The 17446-nt window shown below is 40.8% G+C and overlaps 1 protein-coding gene across 1 annotated transcript in view; it reads left to right on the top strand.

Annotated features, from left to right (window-relative positions):
• Positions 1–16899, top strand: part of LOC126389896 (general transcription factor 3C polypeptide 1-like) — a 28890-nt gene extending 11991 nt beyond the window's left edge. The window contains exons 17-40 of the mRNA XM_050043849.1: positions 616–924; positions 1101–1246; positions 1584–1681; positions 1768–1864; positions 2418–2601; positions 2698–2794; positions 4297–4429; positions 4528–4615; positions 4958–5019; positions 5931–6039; positions 6971–7113; positions 7410–7552; positions 7629–7713; positions 7803–7918; positions 8000–8059; positions 8148–8241; positions 8342–8514; positions 9865–10530; positions 12509–12648; positions 13251–13355; positions 13441–13727; positions 13956–14488; positions 14584–14770; positions 15970–16899. Of these exons, the coding sequence (XP_049899806.1) occupies positions 616–924; positions 1101–1246; positions 1584–1681; positions 1768–1864; positions 2418–2601; positions 2698–2794; positions 4297–4429; positions 4528–4615; positions 4958–5019; positions 5931–6039; positions 6971–7113; positions 7410–7552; positions 7629–7713; positions 7803–7918; positions 8000–8059; positions 8148–8241; positions 8342–8514; positions 9865–10530; positions 12509–12648; positions 13251–13355; positions 13441–13727; positions 13956–14488; positions 14584–14770; positions 15970–16182 (4268 nt within the window). The 3' untranslated portion in view covers positions 16183–16899. The remainder of the gene's footprint in view (positions 1–615; positions 925–1100; positions 1247–1583; positions 1682–1767; positions 1865–2417; positions 2602–2697; positions 2795–4296; positions 4430–4527; positions 4616–4957; positions 5020–5930; positions 6040–6970; positions 7114–7409; positions 7553–7628; positions 7714–7802; positions 7919–7999; positions 8060–8147; positions 8242–8341; positions 8515–9864; positions 10531–12508; positions 12649–13250; positions 13356–13440; positions 13728–13955; positions 14489–14583; positions 14771–15969) is intronic.
• The last annotated feature ends 547 nt before the right edge of the window (positions 16900–17446 follow it).

Raw genomic sequence — 17446 nt, 5'->3', positions numbered from 1 at the left:
CAAACACTGGTCATCTGCACACACTGTGATGCTACACAGCTGGTTCAATATCAGCAAAGTTTCCTTTATATTCATTGTCTTCTGTCGATCAGCAGTGATGTGGTGGTTCACTTTCACACTGTGATCTGTAGCCTATAGTTCGGCTTTAGCTTCTAACTATCTTTGTCTTTTTAACCTGTTGTTGCTGCTGAGTCAGTTTGACATCCTGGATACAGTATATCCTTCAAACACAGACTGTAGACCCCTCTGTCTGCTTCTCTCTGGAATCACTGTTTCGTTTTTCCCAAAATAAGTTACAGGCAGTTAGTTACAGTGTGGGCTCCATGCTCACATTGACAGCTTCGACAGACCATCACAAAGGGGCGGGGCTTAGTGAATGGTCAGTTCCGGGGTCAGAGAAACACCAAAGTGTTTCCATGAATTTAGGGCCCAGTTAAAAAGGGGACTTTTGAATTTGAATTCACATTTAGAAAAATGTTTTTAAAACTTGCAACTTCGCCCTCTTTGCTGCTCTATTGAAGTGTCCTTTTGATTGTATATTCATAGTATTGATATCCTCTTTATCCACCGTTCATTGTTGTGTTCTTTGTCCTCTCTCTGCCTCTGCTTTTATAGTTCGGGGACTGGGAAAGACTTTTGGCTTCCAGCCTAAGATGCATCGTCTGCGCCTTGTTCATAACTTCCTCTGGTACCTGATATACGGGCACCCGCTCCGACACAACTCGCCTGACTCCCACTCGACCAGTGAGACACCAGCAGACATACACAGCACTGATGCTGATGCAAAACCACCAGACAACCATGGCGCACAAACTGCAGATTCTACTTTGTGTAATTTGGATACACCATCATCATCAGGTGATGAAGAAGAGGTGGAGCAGAAGGATAAAGCGACACCTGGTCCCTCTCAGTCTGACATGAAAGGTGAGAGAGCGCCTGTTATAACTCCTTTAGTAAATTTTGTTTTTTTAATGACTTAACTTGTTTGTATCAAAACCAGTGTGTGATTTATCTGTAGTGAATAAAGGCATGTTGTTGTATAAACAGCTTCCCAACTAACCACCTTGATTTCTTTTTAATCTTCTGCCTGTCTCTGATAGTGTATGCTGACGAGGAGTCATGGAAGAAATTCATGCCTCCTGTCCGTGTGCACAAGGAGTTTGGCAGTGGCTGGGCGAGGGTCGGCGACCTGCTGCTCTGCCTGCCTCTCTCCATCTTCATTCAGGTCATACAGATCAATTATAAGGTGAGAAAACAAACTTTTGTTTTTTATAAGGATTTAATGCACTCAGTCCCACTTACCTTCTGTGTAATGTGGTGTTGTTGAACTGTGCTGAGTTAGACTAAGAAGATACTAACATTTAGTTTAACCTCATTGACGTAAATGATAAAACAAATGAAATAAAACACAAAATATTAGGCATATAGGTGGGTCTAATAAACTGGCAGCTTAATGTAGATTCCATTTTGTGTTATAAGTTGCACATGTGGACATTTTATTTATTGTCGATGGCCTGTTTCTGAAAGCGCAGCTTGCAACACATGTAATATATAAAGAAATATTTGCTGACTTGTGTCCACAGGTGGAAGGACTGGAGGAATATCTCTACGACCCTGTGAAGCAACACCAGCTCATCAGAGCGCTGCCCGCCAGAATGAGACGACAGCTGCTTTATAAACGGTGACTTCATGTTTCTCTCTCTCACTTCATCTATAATGTGTCATACCTGACATTCTAAATAAAGTATTTTTGGTTCTTCACATCAGGAAATACATCTTCTCGTTCCATGAGAACCTGCAGAAGTTGGTTTACATGGGTCTGCTGCAGTTTGGTCCTGTGGAGAAGTTCAAGGAGAAAGACCAGGTACACAGTAACCACAGTCAAGTCTGTCAGTGCTGTAAATACACCACACAGAAGGAAAGATATCCATCCTTTGACTACTGATCTGATCTCTGCATAAAACACAGAGTTTGTGTTTGAAAGAAGGGCAGTAGACAAATGTCCCTGATTTTTCTCTTGAAGTTTGGTGTAAAACAAGTGAATGCAAAACATGCTAAATTTAATATTTTTAAGTATCTACAGTGTGTAAACAGAAACAGAACAGAAAAACTGTAAGAACATCAAGGTATGGCACTGTCATCTTATGTACTTAAAGTTACATACTTAACTTAAAGCTACGAAGGTGTCCTAAGTGGATCCGACACAAGCAGTGTCAGCAACTAAATCAGTTTGATTGCATTGTTTTCTATTGGACTGTCCTAACTGCCCACGGGCAACGAAATGTGGCGTGCCAAGCTCTAGGAAAACTATTTGCATATGACTTAAATAAAGCATGAATGTCATATCAGTAAAATAGAGGTTCAAAATTAAGTAAAATCATGTCTCATGTTTTTCCCCAATAACTGCACTAATCAAGGTGTTTGTGTACCTGAGGCGTAACGCCACAATTGTTGACACCACCAGCGCTGAGCCTCACTACTGGCTGGTCACAGAGTCGCCCGACAAACCATTTGAGAAGCGCCAGTACAAATTTAACACCGCTGAAGACGTGGAAAGCTACTGGTTTGACCTGATGTGTGTCTGCCTCAATACACCACTGGGTACAGACACACACACACAGACACACGCATATGAAAGCAGAATGGAAATTTATATTTTTCACTTTTTAAAAATGTGCCCGTGTTTGCATGTTTTAGGGGTAATCCGCAATAAGAGAAATGCAGCAGAAGAAGAAAGTGCTCCCTCCTTTGTGCATGACCGCTACGTGTTTGCAGGACTGGCGTACCTGCTGAAGTAAGTGAAGTATTATTTCCCTGTAGGTCAAAGCAAGTTTATTTGTACAGCACCTTTATAATAACAAAGCAGTTCAAAGTGCTTAAATAAGCAGAGAGATATAAAAGAAACATTAGCCAATATAAAAGATGCTTATAAATATCATTTAGATTGATTTAATCATTTGACAGTTTAATTAATTAAAACAAGGTAGAATAGAACATAATAATAAGCCCAAATAAAACAAGACAAATCCAGCAATAGAATAAAAATTACAGTGCAGTGCAGGATGAATAAACAAATAGTACAGGCCTGCTAAATCAGCTCAGCTGTTTCTTGTCGTAGTTTGGACATTTGTGTCTATCTCGCTCTAATATTGACTTAGTTGTAGCTGTTCATGAAAGAGAAAAGTTACTACAAGATAAAAACTTTGCTGTAGTGATGCGGGAACTGATTGTTTACAGAGTATCAGTTCCTTCCAGTTGATACATCCATATGTATCGAGCCTGTCTGTTTCTCCGTCACACTTTTGGCAGCTAGTGTTGTCGGCCTTACAAAACTTTTCCTCAATGCATTACCAGTCATCATGTATAAGTTTACAATAATCAAGATAAACTATTCGTTTTAATGCTTTGTTTCAGCATCCTGCTTGTATGTCAGGGTATGTAAGCTCAGTACAATGTTACAGGAATGTCACTGACCAACAATATGTCATTCTTGAGGGGCAAGTAGCAGACTTCCCAGTAATCTCCACAGCCGTGTGCTGCATTCATTTAGTTGTCTGAGTAATCTGGAAAATGCCCACATGGTCTATTGCCTTTGCTCTTTTTTCATTAGGATGTTGTTGGAGCACTCTGAGTAATAAAAGATAAAGCATCTTCTTTGTAAAAAGTATCCATGTTGTTTCCACATTACAACTTAAAGCTCATGCTCATGGACATACAGAAAATGAAAGAACACTCACGTATTGTGGAGTCCGATTCACTTGCTTTTTGTTCACTCACCATAGCAAACAGCATTAGCAGAACCCTATGATAACAGGTAATGGAGAAAGTCATTCATGAGCACACTTGACAGACTGACCTGCTACTTATCGAACACTAAAAAGCTCAAAAAGATCACTGATCAGCTGTAGCCAGCATTAATACTTTTTTTTTTTTTTTTAAAGATATTTTTTGGGCGTTTTAGCCTTTAATTGATAGGACAGCTTAAGCGTGAAGGGGGGAGAGAGAGAGGGAAGGACATGCAGCAAAAGGGCCACAGGCTGGAGTCGAACCCGGGCCGCTGTGGCAACAGCCTTGTACATGGGGCACCTGCTCTATCCACTAAGCCACCGACGCTCCAGCATGAATACATTTAACTTGCTCTGCCTGCTCCTCTTGTTCTTCTCCTTTCATGTTTTTTTTAAGATAATCAAATCAAAGAAGCTGAAATTTAAGCTTTTACCACAGGAAAATACTTTTTAGAGAATCACCAGTGTGTTAAAGGTGCACTGATGTATATCTGTTCACACACTCGCACAGGGGCAGTCGAGAAGTGTGTGACGACGGGTCGATACCAGGAGACAGTAAAGGAGCAGGAGGTCTGGACTCTGAGTTCTTTGCTCATCTTAAACGCAACTGGTTGTGGACCAATCACCTCCTTTCTGTCAAAACGGTTTGTAGCAGTGTGTAAGTGCATGCAGACAGAGACAATATTAAATATCAAATAAGGCCTAATGTTTGTGCATGTGTGTCTGTTGTTGTTTTTTATAGACCCCGAGTGGTTTAGAGGCAAAGGAGAACAAAATCAGACTGAAGAGCCTGCTGAGTAAAAATGCACTGAGGATTGCATTTAAAGCTGGTGAGCTGCTGCTTGGAACATAATGAGTTTCTGTATTTTATACCTCTTTCCATGTCCAGTCATGACAAAGCTTTCGCAGCTTTGTTGTACAAGCTGACTTGTTTCTTTTATTCAGCATTAAGAGTTCCTTAAACAGATGAAAGGATATGAGTTAAATATACAAGTGTCTGTGATGCTGTTGTTGTCTGCTTTGATGTCTGACCATCACCCTTCTGTGGAACCTTCAGGGCCTTACTCCCTCTGATTTCCTTCAAAATTAACCTTCAAACTTCAAGTTTACTAACACACTCACTGTGCTTCCACTCATCGATGAAATACTTTTCATATGTCTGTGTGTAACAGGAGGAAGTACTAAACCTAGGTACCTGACAACCAAACGACCACTGACGGTAGAAACTGTAGAGGTATGAGTTCTGTCATTTTTTTTGTTTCATTGTTTTATTATTTTTATGTACATTCAAGTTATTGGTTACACCCACTGTAACTAAAACTAATGCAACAGTGTGATCATGTGGTTTGTAATGCTGTCATACTGAAAGGTGTTTGTTGTTTTTTATCATACCCTCACTGATATAATTGGGCTGGACAAAAATAATAGAATCATCTGTATTTGACTGCACAAGTTTTAGCTAGGTGTACCTAATAAACTGGCTGTGTTTTTAACCTTAATTTTTTTACATTTTTTAAAGGAGTTTCTTCAATAATTAAGTGAAAACTTTAACTAAACTTTTGAAACTTACATGGCATGCCTGCATCACCATTTCCATCTGGGCACACCTCTTTTCTAAACATTCAAATAGTGCCAGTGGCATAGCACCAGGCAGACAATGGCCAAGAAAAAGACAATGAGGATATTTACTGATATCATCTTATATGGGTCGCATTTGCTTGAATTGAATCAAATGAAAATCGTGGCAGACTTTGTGATCTCAGTAGATATTGTATCATCGACCAAAGCATCGATGTAATATCATATTGTAATTGAAACTTGTGATTTACACCCCAACCAATGACGATGTTATCTGAGCTTTTTTTTTTTTACCGAAGATATAATTTTCAGAACACTTCTTTCACAGTTAAACAACAGACACCATCACCTGCTCTTTTTTATGTCTCCATTATGATCAGTGCAGCACAGTAATGAGCAGAGCTGATTGTCCCAGCCAGGATTAGAAGTTGCTTGCATGACACACTCAGCTGATTCTAATATCCAGTTTAGACGCAGGGGTTTGTGATATTTGGTCTAACATTTCAGCCGAAAGCAAAGAGGTCAGGCTACAAACAATGTTTCCTGTTCTTACGTGTTTGTAACCAGGTGGGTATTGAGCCTGCTTCCAGAAACAAGCAGGTGGTCGGAGGAAAGAGACAGAAGAGGAAGAGAAGCAAAAAGGAGGTCGTCAAGGCCCCACGCAAGAAGAAAAAAGGTACATGTGACTGATGGACTAAAGACTGAAAACACCCGACACATTGTGTTTGTTGTTTGCCTTAAAGGTGCAGTGTGTAATACCTGGCCACAGGCTCCAAGGAAATGGGGGGCAGCATTTAATTGGTCTACTACTGGGCCTATACAGTCTAAATTTACAGTCATCAGTTGAAATGATGAAATAAAACACCTCCTAACAAACAGCAGGGCAAGAATACACAGAATTCAACCAAACTGCTGAATCTCTAAGAGCAAGTCAGAATGACACTGCTATGGCACCTTCATATGAGGTGCCAGCCTTTAATTTATGTTATAGCTTTGCTCAGTTTTAGCAAGATAACGATAGCAAGAAAACACATCAAAACTATGTATCAGCACTATTAGAAAGGTTTTTCGGTAGTGTGGTAAATAGCCAACGTTAAATGTTACTTTCTAGTCTAAAAGAAATGGTACAAATTCGCTTCGCTTCTTTTTATTTTTTGTTCTACTCTTTGCCGCTCAATGTGGTTTCTATCCGGGAGCAGGTGGTTGAGATGGTAATAAAGGTTGCTCTTCAAGAGCTTCAGCCGTCTTTTTGCGCTAATAAAAAGTTGCACGTTTTAAAACAAAAACATGTTAGTGTGAATGTAGCCTTTGCGTTTACTGTTCCGCTAACTGGAGGCTGTAGCTCTACCTCATGTTGGACTGAGAGCAAACTGGACACTACAGTGACTCACTATCACCTCTTGGGGTACAAGTGGTATTATAAGACAGGTTGAGCCGGGGCTAGCTGATTAGCATGTTCATTTCAATGGATATCTCTGCAACGCGATACGGAGACATCTTAGATGTAAAAACTGTTATTTCTTCACATTCTGTTGATAATGTAACTTCATTTTTTAAATGTTTTAAACTTAAGTTCTGATCATATTTTTAACATTGCACCTTTAAAGAGCCCAAGAAGCGCACCCCTGCTCACGACGAGGCAGACCACCGAGCTCTGAAGAGGATGACCAGGCAGAGAGTCTACTGGTCTATACAGGAAGACTCACTGATGATGCTCTGCAGTGTGGCCGCACACCTGCTCAACAGCAAGGTACATACATCTTCAGTCCAACAGGTCGGCCACCAGTGGAAAACTTTTTAAAAATCCTTTTTTTTTTTTTTTTTCCCATACTAGGAAGCAAAATGACACAAGCAGCACCAGCTGTTCCACTTTTCCATATATTAAACAATAAACAACATGATAGGGCACTTTAACTGCAGTATAAGTAAGCAGGAATATTTTTTATTAATATTTATAAACCATGTAAACAGCTGAGGAGGAATATGTTGTTGTTCAGAATATTTTGTGCACGTGAACGTAGTCAGCATGTTGTTGATGTGTTGCAGTTAAAAAGGCCATTCGTACCGTACTGTGTGGTGAGAGACCTTCTCCAGGCAGAGTATGAGATATCAATGGATAAAACATCCGTAGCTGTCGGGCGTCGCACAAGATACATCCTCAAAAATCCTCAGACTCTTCTGAACTACAGGTAGGTACACATGATGAAAACACACACATGTATCAAACACAAACCCACAGTTTTATTCATCAGCTGTGTGTTGTAGGATCTGTCTGGCCGAGGCGTACCAGGACAAACCTCTGATGAGGCTGTTGGAGGAGAAGAAACCTGCTGATCCAAACAATCCAGAGGTGTGTTTTTGTTTTGTTGGTGTTATTGTTGCTCTTTTCTGAAAGCTTGAAGTTGAAGTATGAGTTTTTTTTTACCTGTGTTGTTTTAGGATTGTGCTAAATCATTCTCTGAGTATGCTCGGCTGCTCCGACAGAAGTTCAGCACTGTGCTACTTAGTGCTCATGATATGATCATGCCTGACACAAAAGAGCAGCTCTTCTCACGGTAAGAGGAGGAGGAGGTTTAACATGCTGACTTAAGACAAGCAGTGATGGCTGAGTGTGACGCTGTATGTGTGTGTTACAGGTTTAAGGTCTCTGCAATAGAGAGTGCAAAGCAGGTGTCATGGAAAGACACTCTCAACTGGTGAGGATTCAATTAGATTTTCTTCTACTGAAAAAAAATGAATTTGTATGGTAGTGGTTACGGGTTTGTTTGTTTGTATCCATTACAGCACTGATGACATTCATGCCATAGTGTTACATAACTTGATCCAGAGCACTCTGGCCATGACCAACAATCAGATGAAGTCGTCCAGATCCTTTCAGGTACGGCAATCTTTAAAGGTTTGAGGGCAGTTTTATTTTTTGGCATCACTGCTCAAAAATCCCATTCACACACCAACTGTCCATCTGTCTTCTTTCTTAGACCTTCCACATGTACAGTAAGTATAACCAGGAGCTGCTGTGCCAAGTGTTCATACAATGCAGGAAGAGGGGTCTGGTCAACCGCCGTCGTGTTAACCAGCCCTTTGGGCCGAAGAAGAACCGGGCGCTGCCCATCCTGCCCATGTCCTACCAGCTGTCCCAGTCCTACTACAGGTACACTGAGGGAAGATAACTTGCATATCTTGACAAGCTTTTGTACTGTAGTTCCTGCTATTAAAAGTCTCTGCTTCATGGAGAAGTAATTTCTGATGAAGAGTCTCAAAACTGCAATGACTTCTATACCAGCAGTTCTCGACCTTGTGTAACTGAAGGCCCCCTTCTGATTGTTAAAAAAAGATTCCCAGGACCACCTTCCCAAATAAATTATTTAAAAACGAATAACATGGATAAAATGGAGTCAAAATAAACTTGGCTGTAAATATGTGTTATGTCAGTCAGCTGTTAATGTTGTGACAACTTTCTGTTGTGCCTGAAGCCTATCTCTTTTCCTTAGGAAGACACTGTTGGCTTCCAAACACATCCCGGATGTTTTGTCTTTGTCTCTGAAGCTTTGATGGTTTTAGTGCCTCATTTGGCAGGATTTCACCACATTCAACACACTGTGCCTTGACTCACTGCATCACTGCCTGCCATTATTATTCCAAATCTAATATGGCTCAGGGGTCTTCAACATTGTTCAGGCCAAGGTCACCTTCGCTCTAAGAGAGACAGAGCAGGGACCTTCTACTGTATATACTGTATAAAACTGAGTTGCACTTGAGATAATTTACTGAATATTTTGGGGTCTTTTCTCGTTTGTGTTTGCCTGTAGCTGCCAAGTCAGTAGTAGCTGTAGCATGGTTTGATGCATTAGCCTCCATCTGTGCACATGTCACAAAAAGTTACAAAACGATCCATTGTGGCTCACAATAATTTCCATACACTTGGATTAATTTACATCTAATTGGCTAAGATGTTACATTAGTAGGTAAACGTTAGCTTACCAGTTTACCTTGCCATCATAAGTACCTTAGCTCACATGATTGCTCAAGGATTTACATGTAACAGTTAGCTTATCATTAGTGTTGTGTACTTAAAATTTAATGAGTTTACTATGAATAGACCGATTTATCTGTACTAATAATATGCTTGATTCATGTTTATGTGAAAGACATATTTTAATTTTGTGGGAAAATGAAAAACCTTAACTTTCCCCCGTAATGACGCCATATGACGCAAAACTGATTGAAACTGTTGTCAAAGCTCTGCACGTCTCTTTTTTAATATTGATTCAAACCTAACAGCTTCATCATGATAATACTTTGTCTTGTTTCATGTAAACGCAAACATGAATTCTCTGAAGGAACTTTTTAGCTTCTGATGTTGTTTCTGAGTTTAGTTCCTGGCAATACTAGGTTAAAGTATTTGGTCTCATTTTAACAGAAATATTTAAATCGTTTCCACACTGCATACTGTTTGATTGAAGAGTTTTTTGACCTAGCATCTCCCACTCTGTCCTGACAGGTGTTTTTCGTGGCGTTTTCCTCACTCTCTGTGCACTGATTCCTTCCGCTTCTTGAGGAGTTTAATTAACAACGGGACGGGCGACGACAGACCAATTACTACGTTCTACCATGAAACCGAGAGCAGATCAGAAAACGGGGAGGAAGTGATGGTAAAAAGAACGGGGTCTGAGAGGAAGAAAAGGCAAGGTGAAAGTAAAGAAGATGAAGGAAGAGCAGTGAGTGAACCAGAGGCACAACCAGAAAAGGCAAACAGCGACTCGGCAAAGGTGGGAGAGAGCGACCAGAGTAAAACAGAAGGAGAAGAGTTGTTGATGGAGATAAGCAACGAGAAAACTGAGGCAACAAACAAAGAAGATAAAGAGAAAAACCGAGAAGATTGCGTCACAGCTGGTTCCAGTGAAGATCCGTCCAGCAGAGAGACAGACGATCATCTGCCCAAAGAAGAGACACCAGATGTGGCCAATGCCTCAGATGTGGCACCACAAGCTTCAGAGGAGCCTCCAGATGCGTCAGACATGCTGCAGTTCTCTATGAACTCTCCTGGTGGAGCCTGTGTGGTCTCTCTCAGCCTGATGTCTCTGGGATTGCTGAACGTGTACATCTCCATACCTAAACAGATGGTGGTGGTGGACAGCACCCTGGTGGACAATGATGTAGTCAAGAGGTGAGTGTACACACATCACTGCATGTCATTGTATTCATAGACTAGAAGAGATTTTTCAGAGTGATGAGGACACTAAAGAGATGTTGCTAAGAGGACCACAAATTCAATTTACCTGCATTTTCTCAGAGAGGAAGCACAAATACAAGATTTATAACCTCATGTGTATCACATGGAGTGTTTCATCACCTGAAAACATCTGCTGTAAATCCCAGCCCCATGATAGTGGATACAGTGTACTTACAGTCCATTTACTGCTGTCTTGATCACGTTTTCATTGCCTTAAGTCATCCTGCCATCCATATATATGTCGCATGTCACTCAAGTGGAAATCAAAATAACTAACAAAATAATTCACCAGTGAGGAACTTCATTTGTGTAAAAATGTCAGTGCATACAAAAGTTAAAGGTTTTTCTCTATGCAGATGATCTGCTTCTCTATGCCTCTGATCCGGTCTCATTACTCCCCTGCATTTTAGCTATCCTGAATTAATTTGGGAAAATCTCAGGGCATAAGTTAAATTTACAAAATAGCAAACTATTCTTTTTAAATTCTGAAGTAGAGGCATGCCCCTTTAGTCTCACCCCCTTTAAAACGTGCCAAGATGGCTTTAAATACTTGGGGATCGACGTCACTCGCTCACTCTAGTCCGCAAGAAAGAAAAAAAATATTTTTTTATTTACAAACAAAATGTCAGTGCATACATAACACAAAAGAACAAGACCAAAAGACAAACATAAATTGACAACATACAATGCAACTTAAAATAGTTTAAGATGTCACTAAACTTCAATGGGCTGTCTGGGGATTTACAGTTAACAGTACCCAACATAATGAGAACACTGCTGTTTAAGCTACAGTTTCATAACTTTCATAAAACTTTGCAGCTAACGCAGCTGTCAATCGTGAACAGTGGTCAAACTATCAAACTGGGCAGCACGGATCAAATATGAATCAAGATTCTGTCACTGCATTGCCTATTTCTTGCTTCAGATGTTTTTAGAAACATATTCTAGTGTACTGTTTAGCTGTAAAATGAGAACGTTTGTGACCTGGTCAGTGGATGATGTTTGGTTTTGGCTCAACTGTTTTAAACATGGCAGCCGGAGCAAACTTTCTCATTTTAAATAGTGACTGACATGATTAACAGCTGTGTTAGAGACTCCTCTGCTCTGATTGGTTGTTATTCTTCAGCCGCGGTAGATTAAAATAAATGCCATCAGAAGCACTACGAGGAGGAAGGACATGAGTTCTTTTTACAGATTATCTGTCTCATGTTGTACCGTTTGGATATAGTGACAGTTTCAGCAAATACAACAAAAAGTTAAAAGTTACCAACTTCAACAGTTAAGACAAATTTGGAAACAGTAAAGCACAGATTGTAATAAAACCAGACTGAAGGAGATATTAATTAATTCATATTTAATATTCAGATCTTTCACTTAATTAAAAGTACCAATATCATACTAGAAATACTCTTTCAAGTCCTACATTTAAAGTTTTGTTAAGTAAATGTACTAAATGACACAAAGTAATGAAAGTATGAAAAGTAAAAGCATTTAGGCAATTACTACTAATGTTGTAGTCGGTCGAAGTGGAGCAAATTTTAACTATCATGCTTTATATGCATTACTTATTGGTAGTTTAATCCTCAACAATATATCATTTTAGAGGCAAAATTTTATTCTGAGAAGTAACTTAAGCCTTCAGATAAATATGGTAGAGTAAAAAGTACAGTATTTCCCTCTGAAATGTCGTAGTGTAGGAGTATAAAGTATATTTAAAATGGATATACGCAAGGAAATACAAGTATAATACTAAAGTAAATGTACTTTACTGTCACTGACTGTAACAAAGGTGCAAAATGAGATCGCACAGCATCTTTAACGTTCACTGTGATTGATTCAGGGGTTAATAGTCTGTGGAGTTTTTCATACTGTTTACAAAATAATAATGTTGAGGTAAACTGTGGTCTTCCAGTATGGCCGCTCTGGAAGAAGAGGACGATGATGATGATGATGGTGAGGATTGTGAGGGGAGAAAAAGACTGGAGGTGAAGGCACATCAAGCATCTCACACCAACTACCTGATGATGCGTGGATACTGCTCTCCTGGCATAGGTAGAGTTAGATTTTATTCACTCATTCACTTTTCTTAGATGGTTGTTTTCTGTGTTGCTTGTCTCTGGTGGATGGCAGAAAGTAAAGTCTGCTTTTCAGCAACATTATTTGAATCACTTCACACAGGATTTGTTTTATCTCATTTTAATCTTTATATAAAGAGTAAAAAACTATTTGGCCACTATGATTTTTTTGTCTCAATAGACTTTACAAGTATGTCAAAAGACAATAGCAAATATAAAACCTACAAAAAAGCTTTATAGCTTACTTACAGGAACAAAACGTATACAAATACAAAACGTATTGAAATTTCGGAGCCCCTGAAGTCCCGATGGTGATTATCTTATGCACACATTAGTTATCTTGTGGGAACAAGTTATTACCTCGTGGGAACAAGTTACTATTTGCGCACAATAACTTGTTCATACAAAATTATAACCCGTGTGCACAAAATAAAATATATCACCTTTCAGCCTCGACTTGAACACAAACATAGCAAAAAAAAAAAAAAAAAGTCTTTGATTCACAGACAAATGTGCTCTTTGTCTGTGTTTGTTGCAGCTCTGTTCAGATTTGTTAAATGATTTTTGTTTTGTTTCCAGTCAAAATACGTAACCTCAATACCAACGATAACATCGTGGTGGAGTCGTGTATTGTGAGGCTGCAACTGCGCAACACACCTGCTCACCACGTGTTCAGTATAGAGAGTAAGTATCAACACATGTACAACACATACAAACACAGCTTCATCTGCAGAGAGTAATTCTTTATTTTTTATTTTTTTTATTTTAGACTCTCCACCACTGGACTTGACTAAATGTGGTCCATCCCTGCTGCCCTCCACCCTCACCCAGTCCATCCGCTCCTTCTCCTCACCAAACAGCGAGCAGGAGTGTGACAGGCATTTGGTTGTGCAGAGAGGATACACTCCTCAGGATATTAAAGCATGTGCTCAGCTCAGGAGGAGCTTACATGCAGCTGGTGAGAATGGCGTGGATATACGTGACTTCTACCAGAGTCATTCACACCTGGAGGAGCCGCAGTACGGACGCACCAGGAGCCTGCAGCAGTACATGAAGGTAAACACATTCACATCACTGCAGTGCAGGTCCCACAGCTGGCTTGACCACAGCGTTTTACTCACTCAGTCATTGTGTGAGAGTTGGCAGCCCTTCAAAGCCTAGTTACCGTTAATAGTCAGTGGTTTTACAGTTGCTGCTTGGCAACAGCTTCTGTGAATGTTCAGTTTCCTAGTTTGTTCTCCCTCTGTGTTTCTATCTTAATTTAAATTTCCCTTTTTGACCCAGGAGTTACAAGAAGAAGGCCAGGTGGTACAAGTTGGAAGTTTGGGCATCCGTTGGGTGCTCATGCAGCACGCTGATCCATGGCTGCTGACTGTGAACGCAAAGCAATGGTCCCAGTCTCGCTTAACATCCAACAAACTTCCCTTTTTGGAGAAGCAGCACAACATCCCCTTCATGCGCATGAGAAATAGGCGAGAGGTCCGACATGACCCGGAGGAACCACCTGCAAAAAAAAGGGCTGTTGACAGAGGAGAGGGCAAGAACAGACGGGGTGTAGAGGGGTTGTCAGGTGATGTAGCAAGAGAGAAACTGAATGAGGAAGAACAGCTGAAGAAGCAGAAAGAGAGGGTGGATGAGGGAGGAAAGCAGATGCAGCCGGAAGAGGGAAGAGAGGAAGAGGCAGGACGGGAGAAGGTAGAAACTGAGGAAAGACAAGAAGAAAAGAAAGATCATGAAGCCACAGTGGACGGTAGAGATGATGAAAGAGATAAAGAAGCTTGCTCTTCACCAACAAGTCCTGCTGTAGGCGATAATGAGTAAGTACAAACTCTCTTACTGAATCAGTTACGCATTTTCCTTTCCCGTGTATCATCTTTATCTTCTTTCTGTTTCCAACCTCTAATCCTCACAGTGAAAATGTGAGTTTCATCAGCCGGCCGTGGCGCATGGTCGACGGTAATCTTAACAGACAGGTGTGTAAAGGCATGCTGGAGGCCATTCTGTACCACATCATGTTCCGACCCGGACTCACACAGCAGTCGCTGGTGGAACATTACAAGGATGTGCTGCAGCCGATGGCGGTGCTGGACCTGCTGCAGGTAAATGGGAAATGGGAAATTCAGCAAGTACTCTGCAGTCTGATCTCGAGCGCACAGCTTATGTTTACGTGGTTTGTTTACAAAATGTAATAGAAGTTCACATTTAATGTGTTCAATGTGGACAGAGCGCTCCGATGTTTCATCATGCGACACGATATTTGGACGCTTTATTGCTGTTTGGACACAGGGTGCGTCCCAAGTCTCTTAAATTACTGCTAGTTATCTTACCTAGCCGACTTTGCTAGCTGTTTAGCCCCTCCCACCTAGGAAAAAATGCGAGGAGCTAGCGCTAGGAGCGATGAGCGAGCATTGTCGGTTTAAGAGACATGAAACGTCCTTTCCACTGAAGCGTCACGTGAAGCGACGTCCATTCCTGATGACGGCGGCACCGCTGGATCTGCTCCGTAAAGCAGCCAGCGTCTGGCGTTACTATGGGTACATCCCAAGTCTCATTATATTCGCTGACCAAAACAGTAGCCCCCACCCCCCGCCGTCATGACTCTGGTCACACACTTTTGCATGTATTACCATTGTTATTGAGTCATTTGTCGAAGTTTGTGCAATTACAGAACGGTCTGTAGCCCTGCTATTCCACTGTCACTGTGATGAGCACTATCATTCAATTAACTCACCATCATTCAACATAGTCAGCGATTCATTGCAAAGAATGCATGTAACGGGTACTTACTCTTGTACTGTTTCTCCGCCATCTCGTTCAAATGTGCCAGATGTAGAGGGCGGGTATTTATACATCATGGCATTCAGCTGAAAAACTCTTCCGGATAGGAAGCTCTCGACCATCCTACCTCGTAGCTGCTTCAAGCTTGCTGCTAGCTCCTAGCGCTGGCTCCTCGCTGCACAAATAAGAGACTTGGGACGGCCTAGAAGATGGCAGACCTCGAACGACTTCTGGTTCAAGCGAGGAGCTAGCAGTAGCACTATAAAAATAAGAGACTTGGGACGGACCCACAGTGTCATTGTTTTCCACTGGGGAGAGGGGGCTGAGTCAAGTGGGACACCTAGTGGTAAAAATTGGTATACCTGTCCAGTTCAGCACATGACTTAATATCAAACCAGTTTGAAAATTTTTACACCAACCCAGCTCTAGCGTCAGTGTAATGTAATATTATTTAATGTAAAAGCAGAATATTTTCTCTGGTTTTGCGGCTGATATATCACCATCACTGCCTCTTCCCCAGGCGCTCATCGACATTGGCTGTGTGACAAAGAAGACTCTGGCTAAAACTCCTAAACCCTCGCTGTTCGCACGCTCCATGCACCAGACAAGCAGTGAGACAAAAGTGAAGATTGAGGACCCGGGCATGGTGTTTTATGAGCCCACCATCAGTTGCTGCCTGCGGCTCTGTCAGATGTTACCAAATGAACGTCACTGGAACTGTTGCCTCCCGTGAAAGTAATCACGGACGTAACTTTGCCTGACCTGGTATCACATCAGGTATATAATAAGGTGTTGACGTTTTAGCTTTAAAAAGTTGTAGCAGTGATTGGACTGTTGGGATAAACCTAAATACTGTTATTTTACACAAAGTTTCTTGTCAGCAGATTCTTACTTCTGGTTTTACAGAACGTGTATTTTTTTTGTATATTTTTTTTTTTTTGGTCTTTGAATTAAATTCAGTTTTGTGTCCCCTTTTTTGTATCTCAGAATGATTTATTAATGTAATGCATTACACTACATTTCTGACTTATAGTTGCCGTGCAGATAAGTGGGCATGTTTGGTAGTAAAATTTCACTACAGTGAAAAGAACAGCCTTAAAGGGACAGTAATCATATTTTACCTTTTACCTGTAGTGCTATTTACCAATCTAGATAGTTTCTGTGTGAGTTGCCGAGTGTTGGAGATATCTGCCATAGAGATGTCTGCTGTCTCTCAAATATAATGGAAGTAGATGGCCCTCAGCTTGTGGTGCTCAAAGCTCCAAAAAATACATTGGAAAAATGTCCAGTTCCAAATTTGATGAGAGGTTCCCTGGTCTTTACTGCAAGAATACAGAAGATCTCAGGCAGCCAAACGTGGTGTCAGTGAATTCCAACATGATTGTGACTGTCACTGAGTCCCATCCTGTTTTTCATACAAAGAATCCCTGAAGTTGGTTTTCTTTGAGTCAAACTGGAGCTGTTTGCTGTCCTGCGTGAAGCATTCAGGATGAGATTCAACACCTCAAAGTCTGAGGCCATGGTATTCTGAAAAAAAAAAAAAACAGATGTCGTCTTAGACTCACGCTGAACTTAAGGCTTCAAAACAGGAGTCCACAAACCAACTGGTGACGTCACGGTGGTTCTGTCTTCTTTTTTTTTTTTAGGGAGTCAGAATTGACCATATTTGGCAAGAGGCTGGAGCTGTGGTGGAGTGACAGATGGATCTGACTGAGAAGTCAAGGACGCTATCAGAAGACAGCCTGTCACTCAAAGCAGCCTTCCCTTAATTATGCCTAAATTTAGTTGTAATAAAATGTAAGTGGGTGAGTTATATATAAAAATTTACCCCCGTACAGTTTTCATGAACAGGGAAATTAAATACAGAGACCAAAACCACGGTGTAAACGTATATTTCTATATAAGGTTGGGCATTTTAACGTGTGTCTACAGAGATTCATTAGTTTACAAGTACAAAAACAAAAGGGAAGGCTAACATTGTGTAGCTTCAGTACATA

Source organism: Epinephelus moara, chromosome 5 (genome assembly GCF_006386435.1).
Source record: "Epinephelus moara isolate mb chromosome 5, YSFRI_EMoa_1.0, whole genome shotgun sequence".
Classification (NCBI taxonomy): domain Eukaryota; kingdom Metazoa; phylum Chordata; class Actinopteri; order Perciformes; family Serranidae; genus Epinephelus; species Epinephelus moara.
This window is presented reverse-complemented; position numbering and strand designations above follow the sequence as displayed.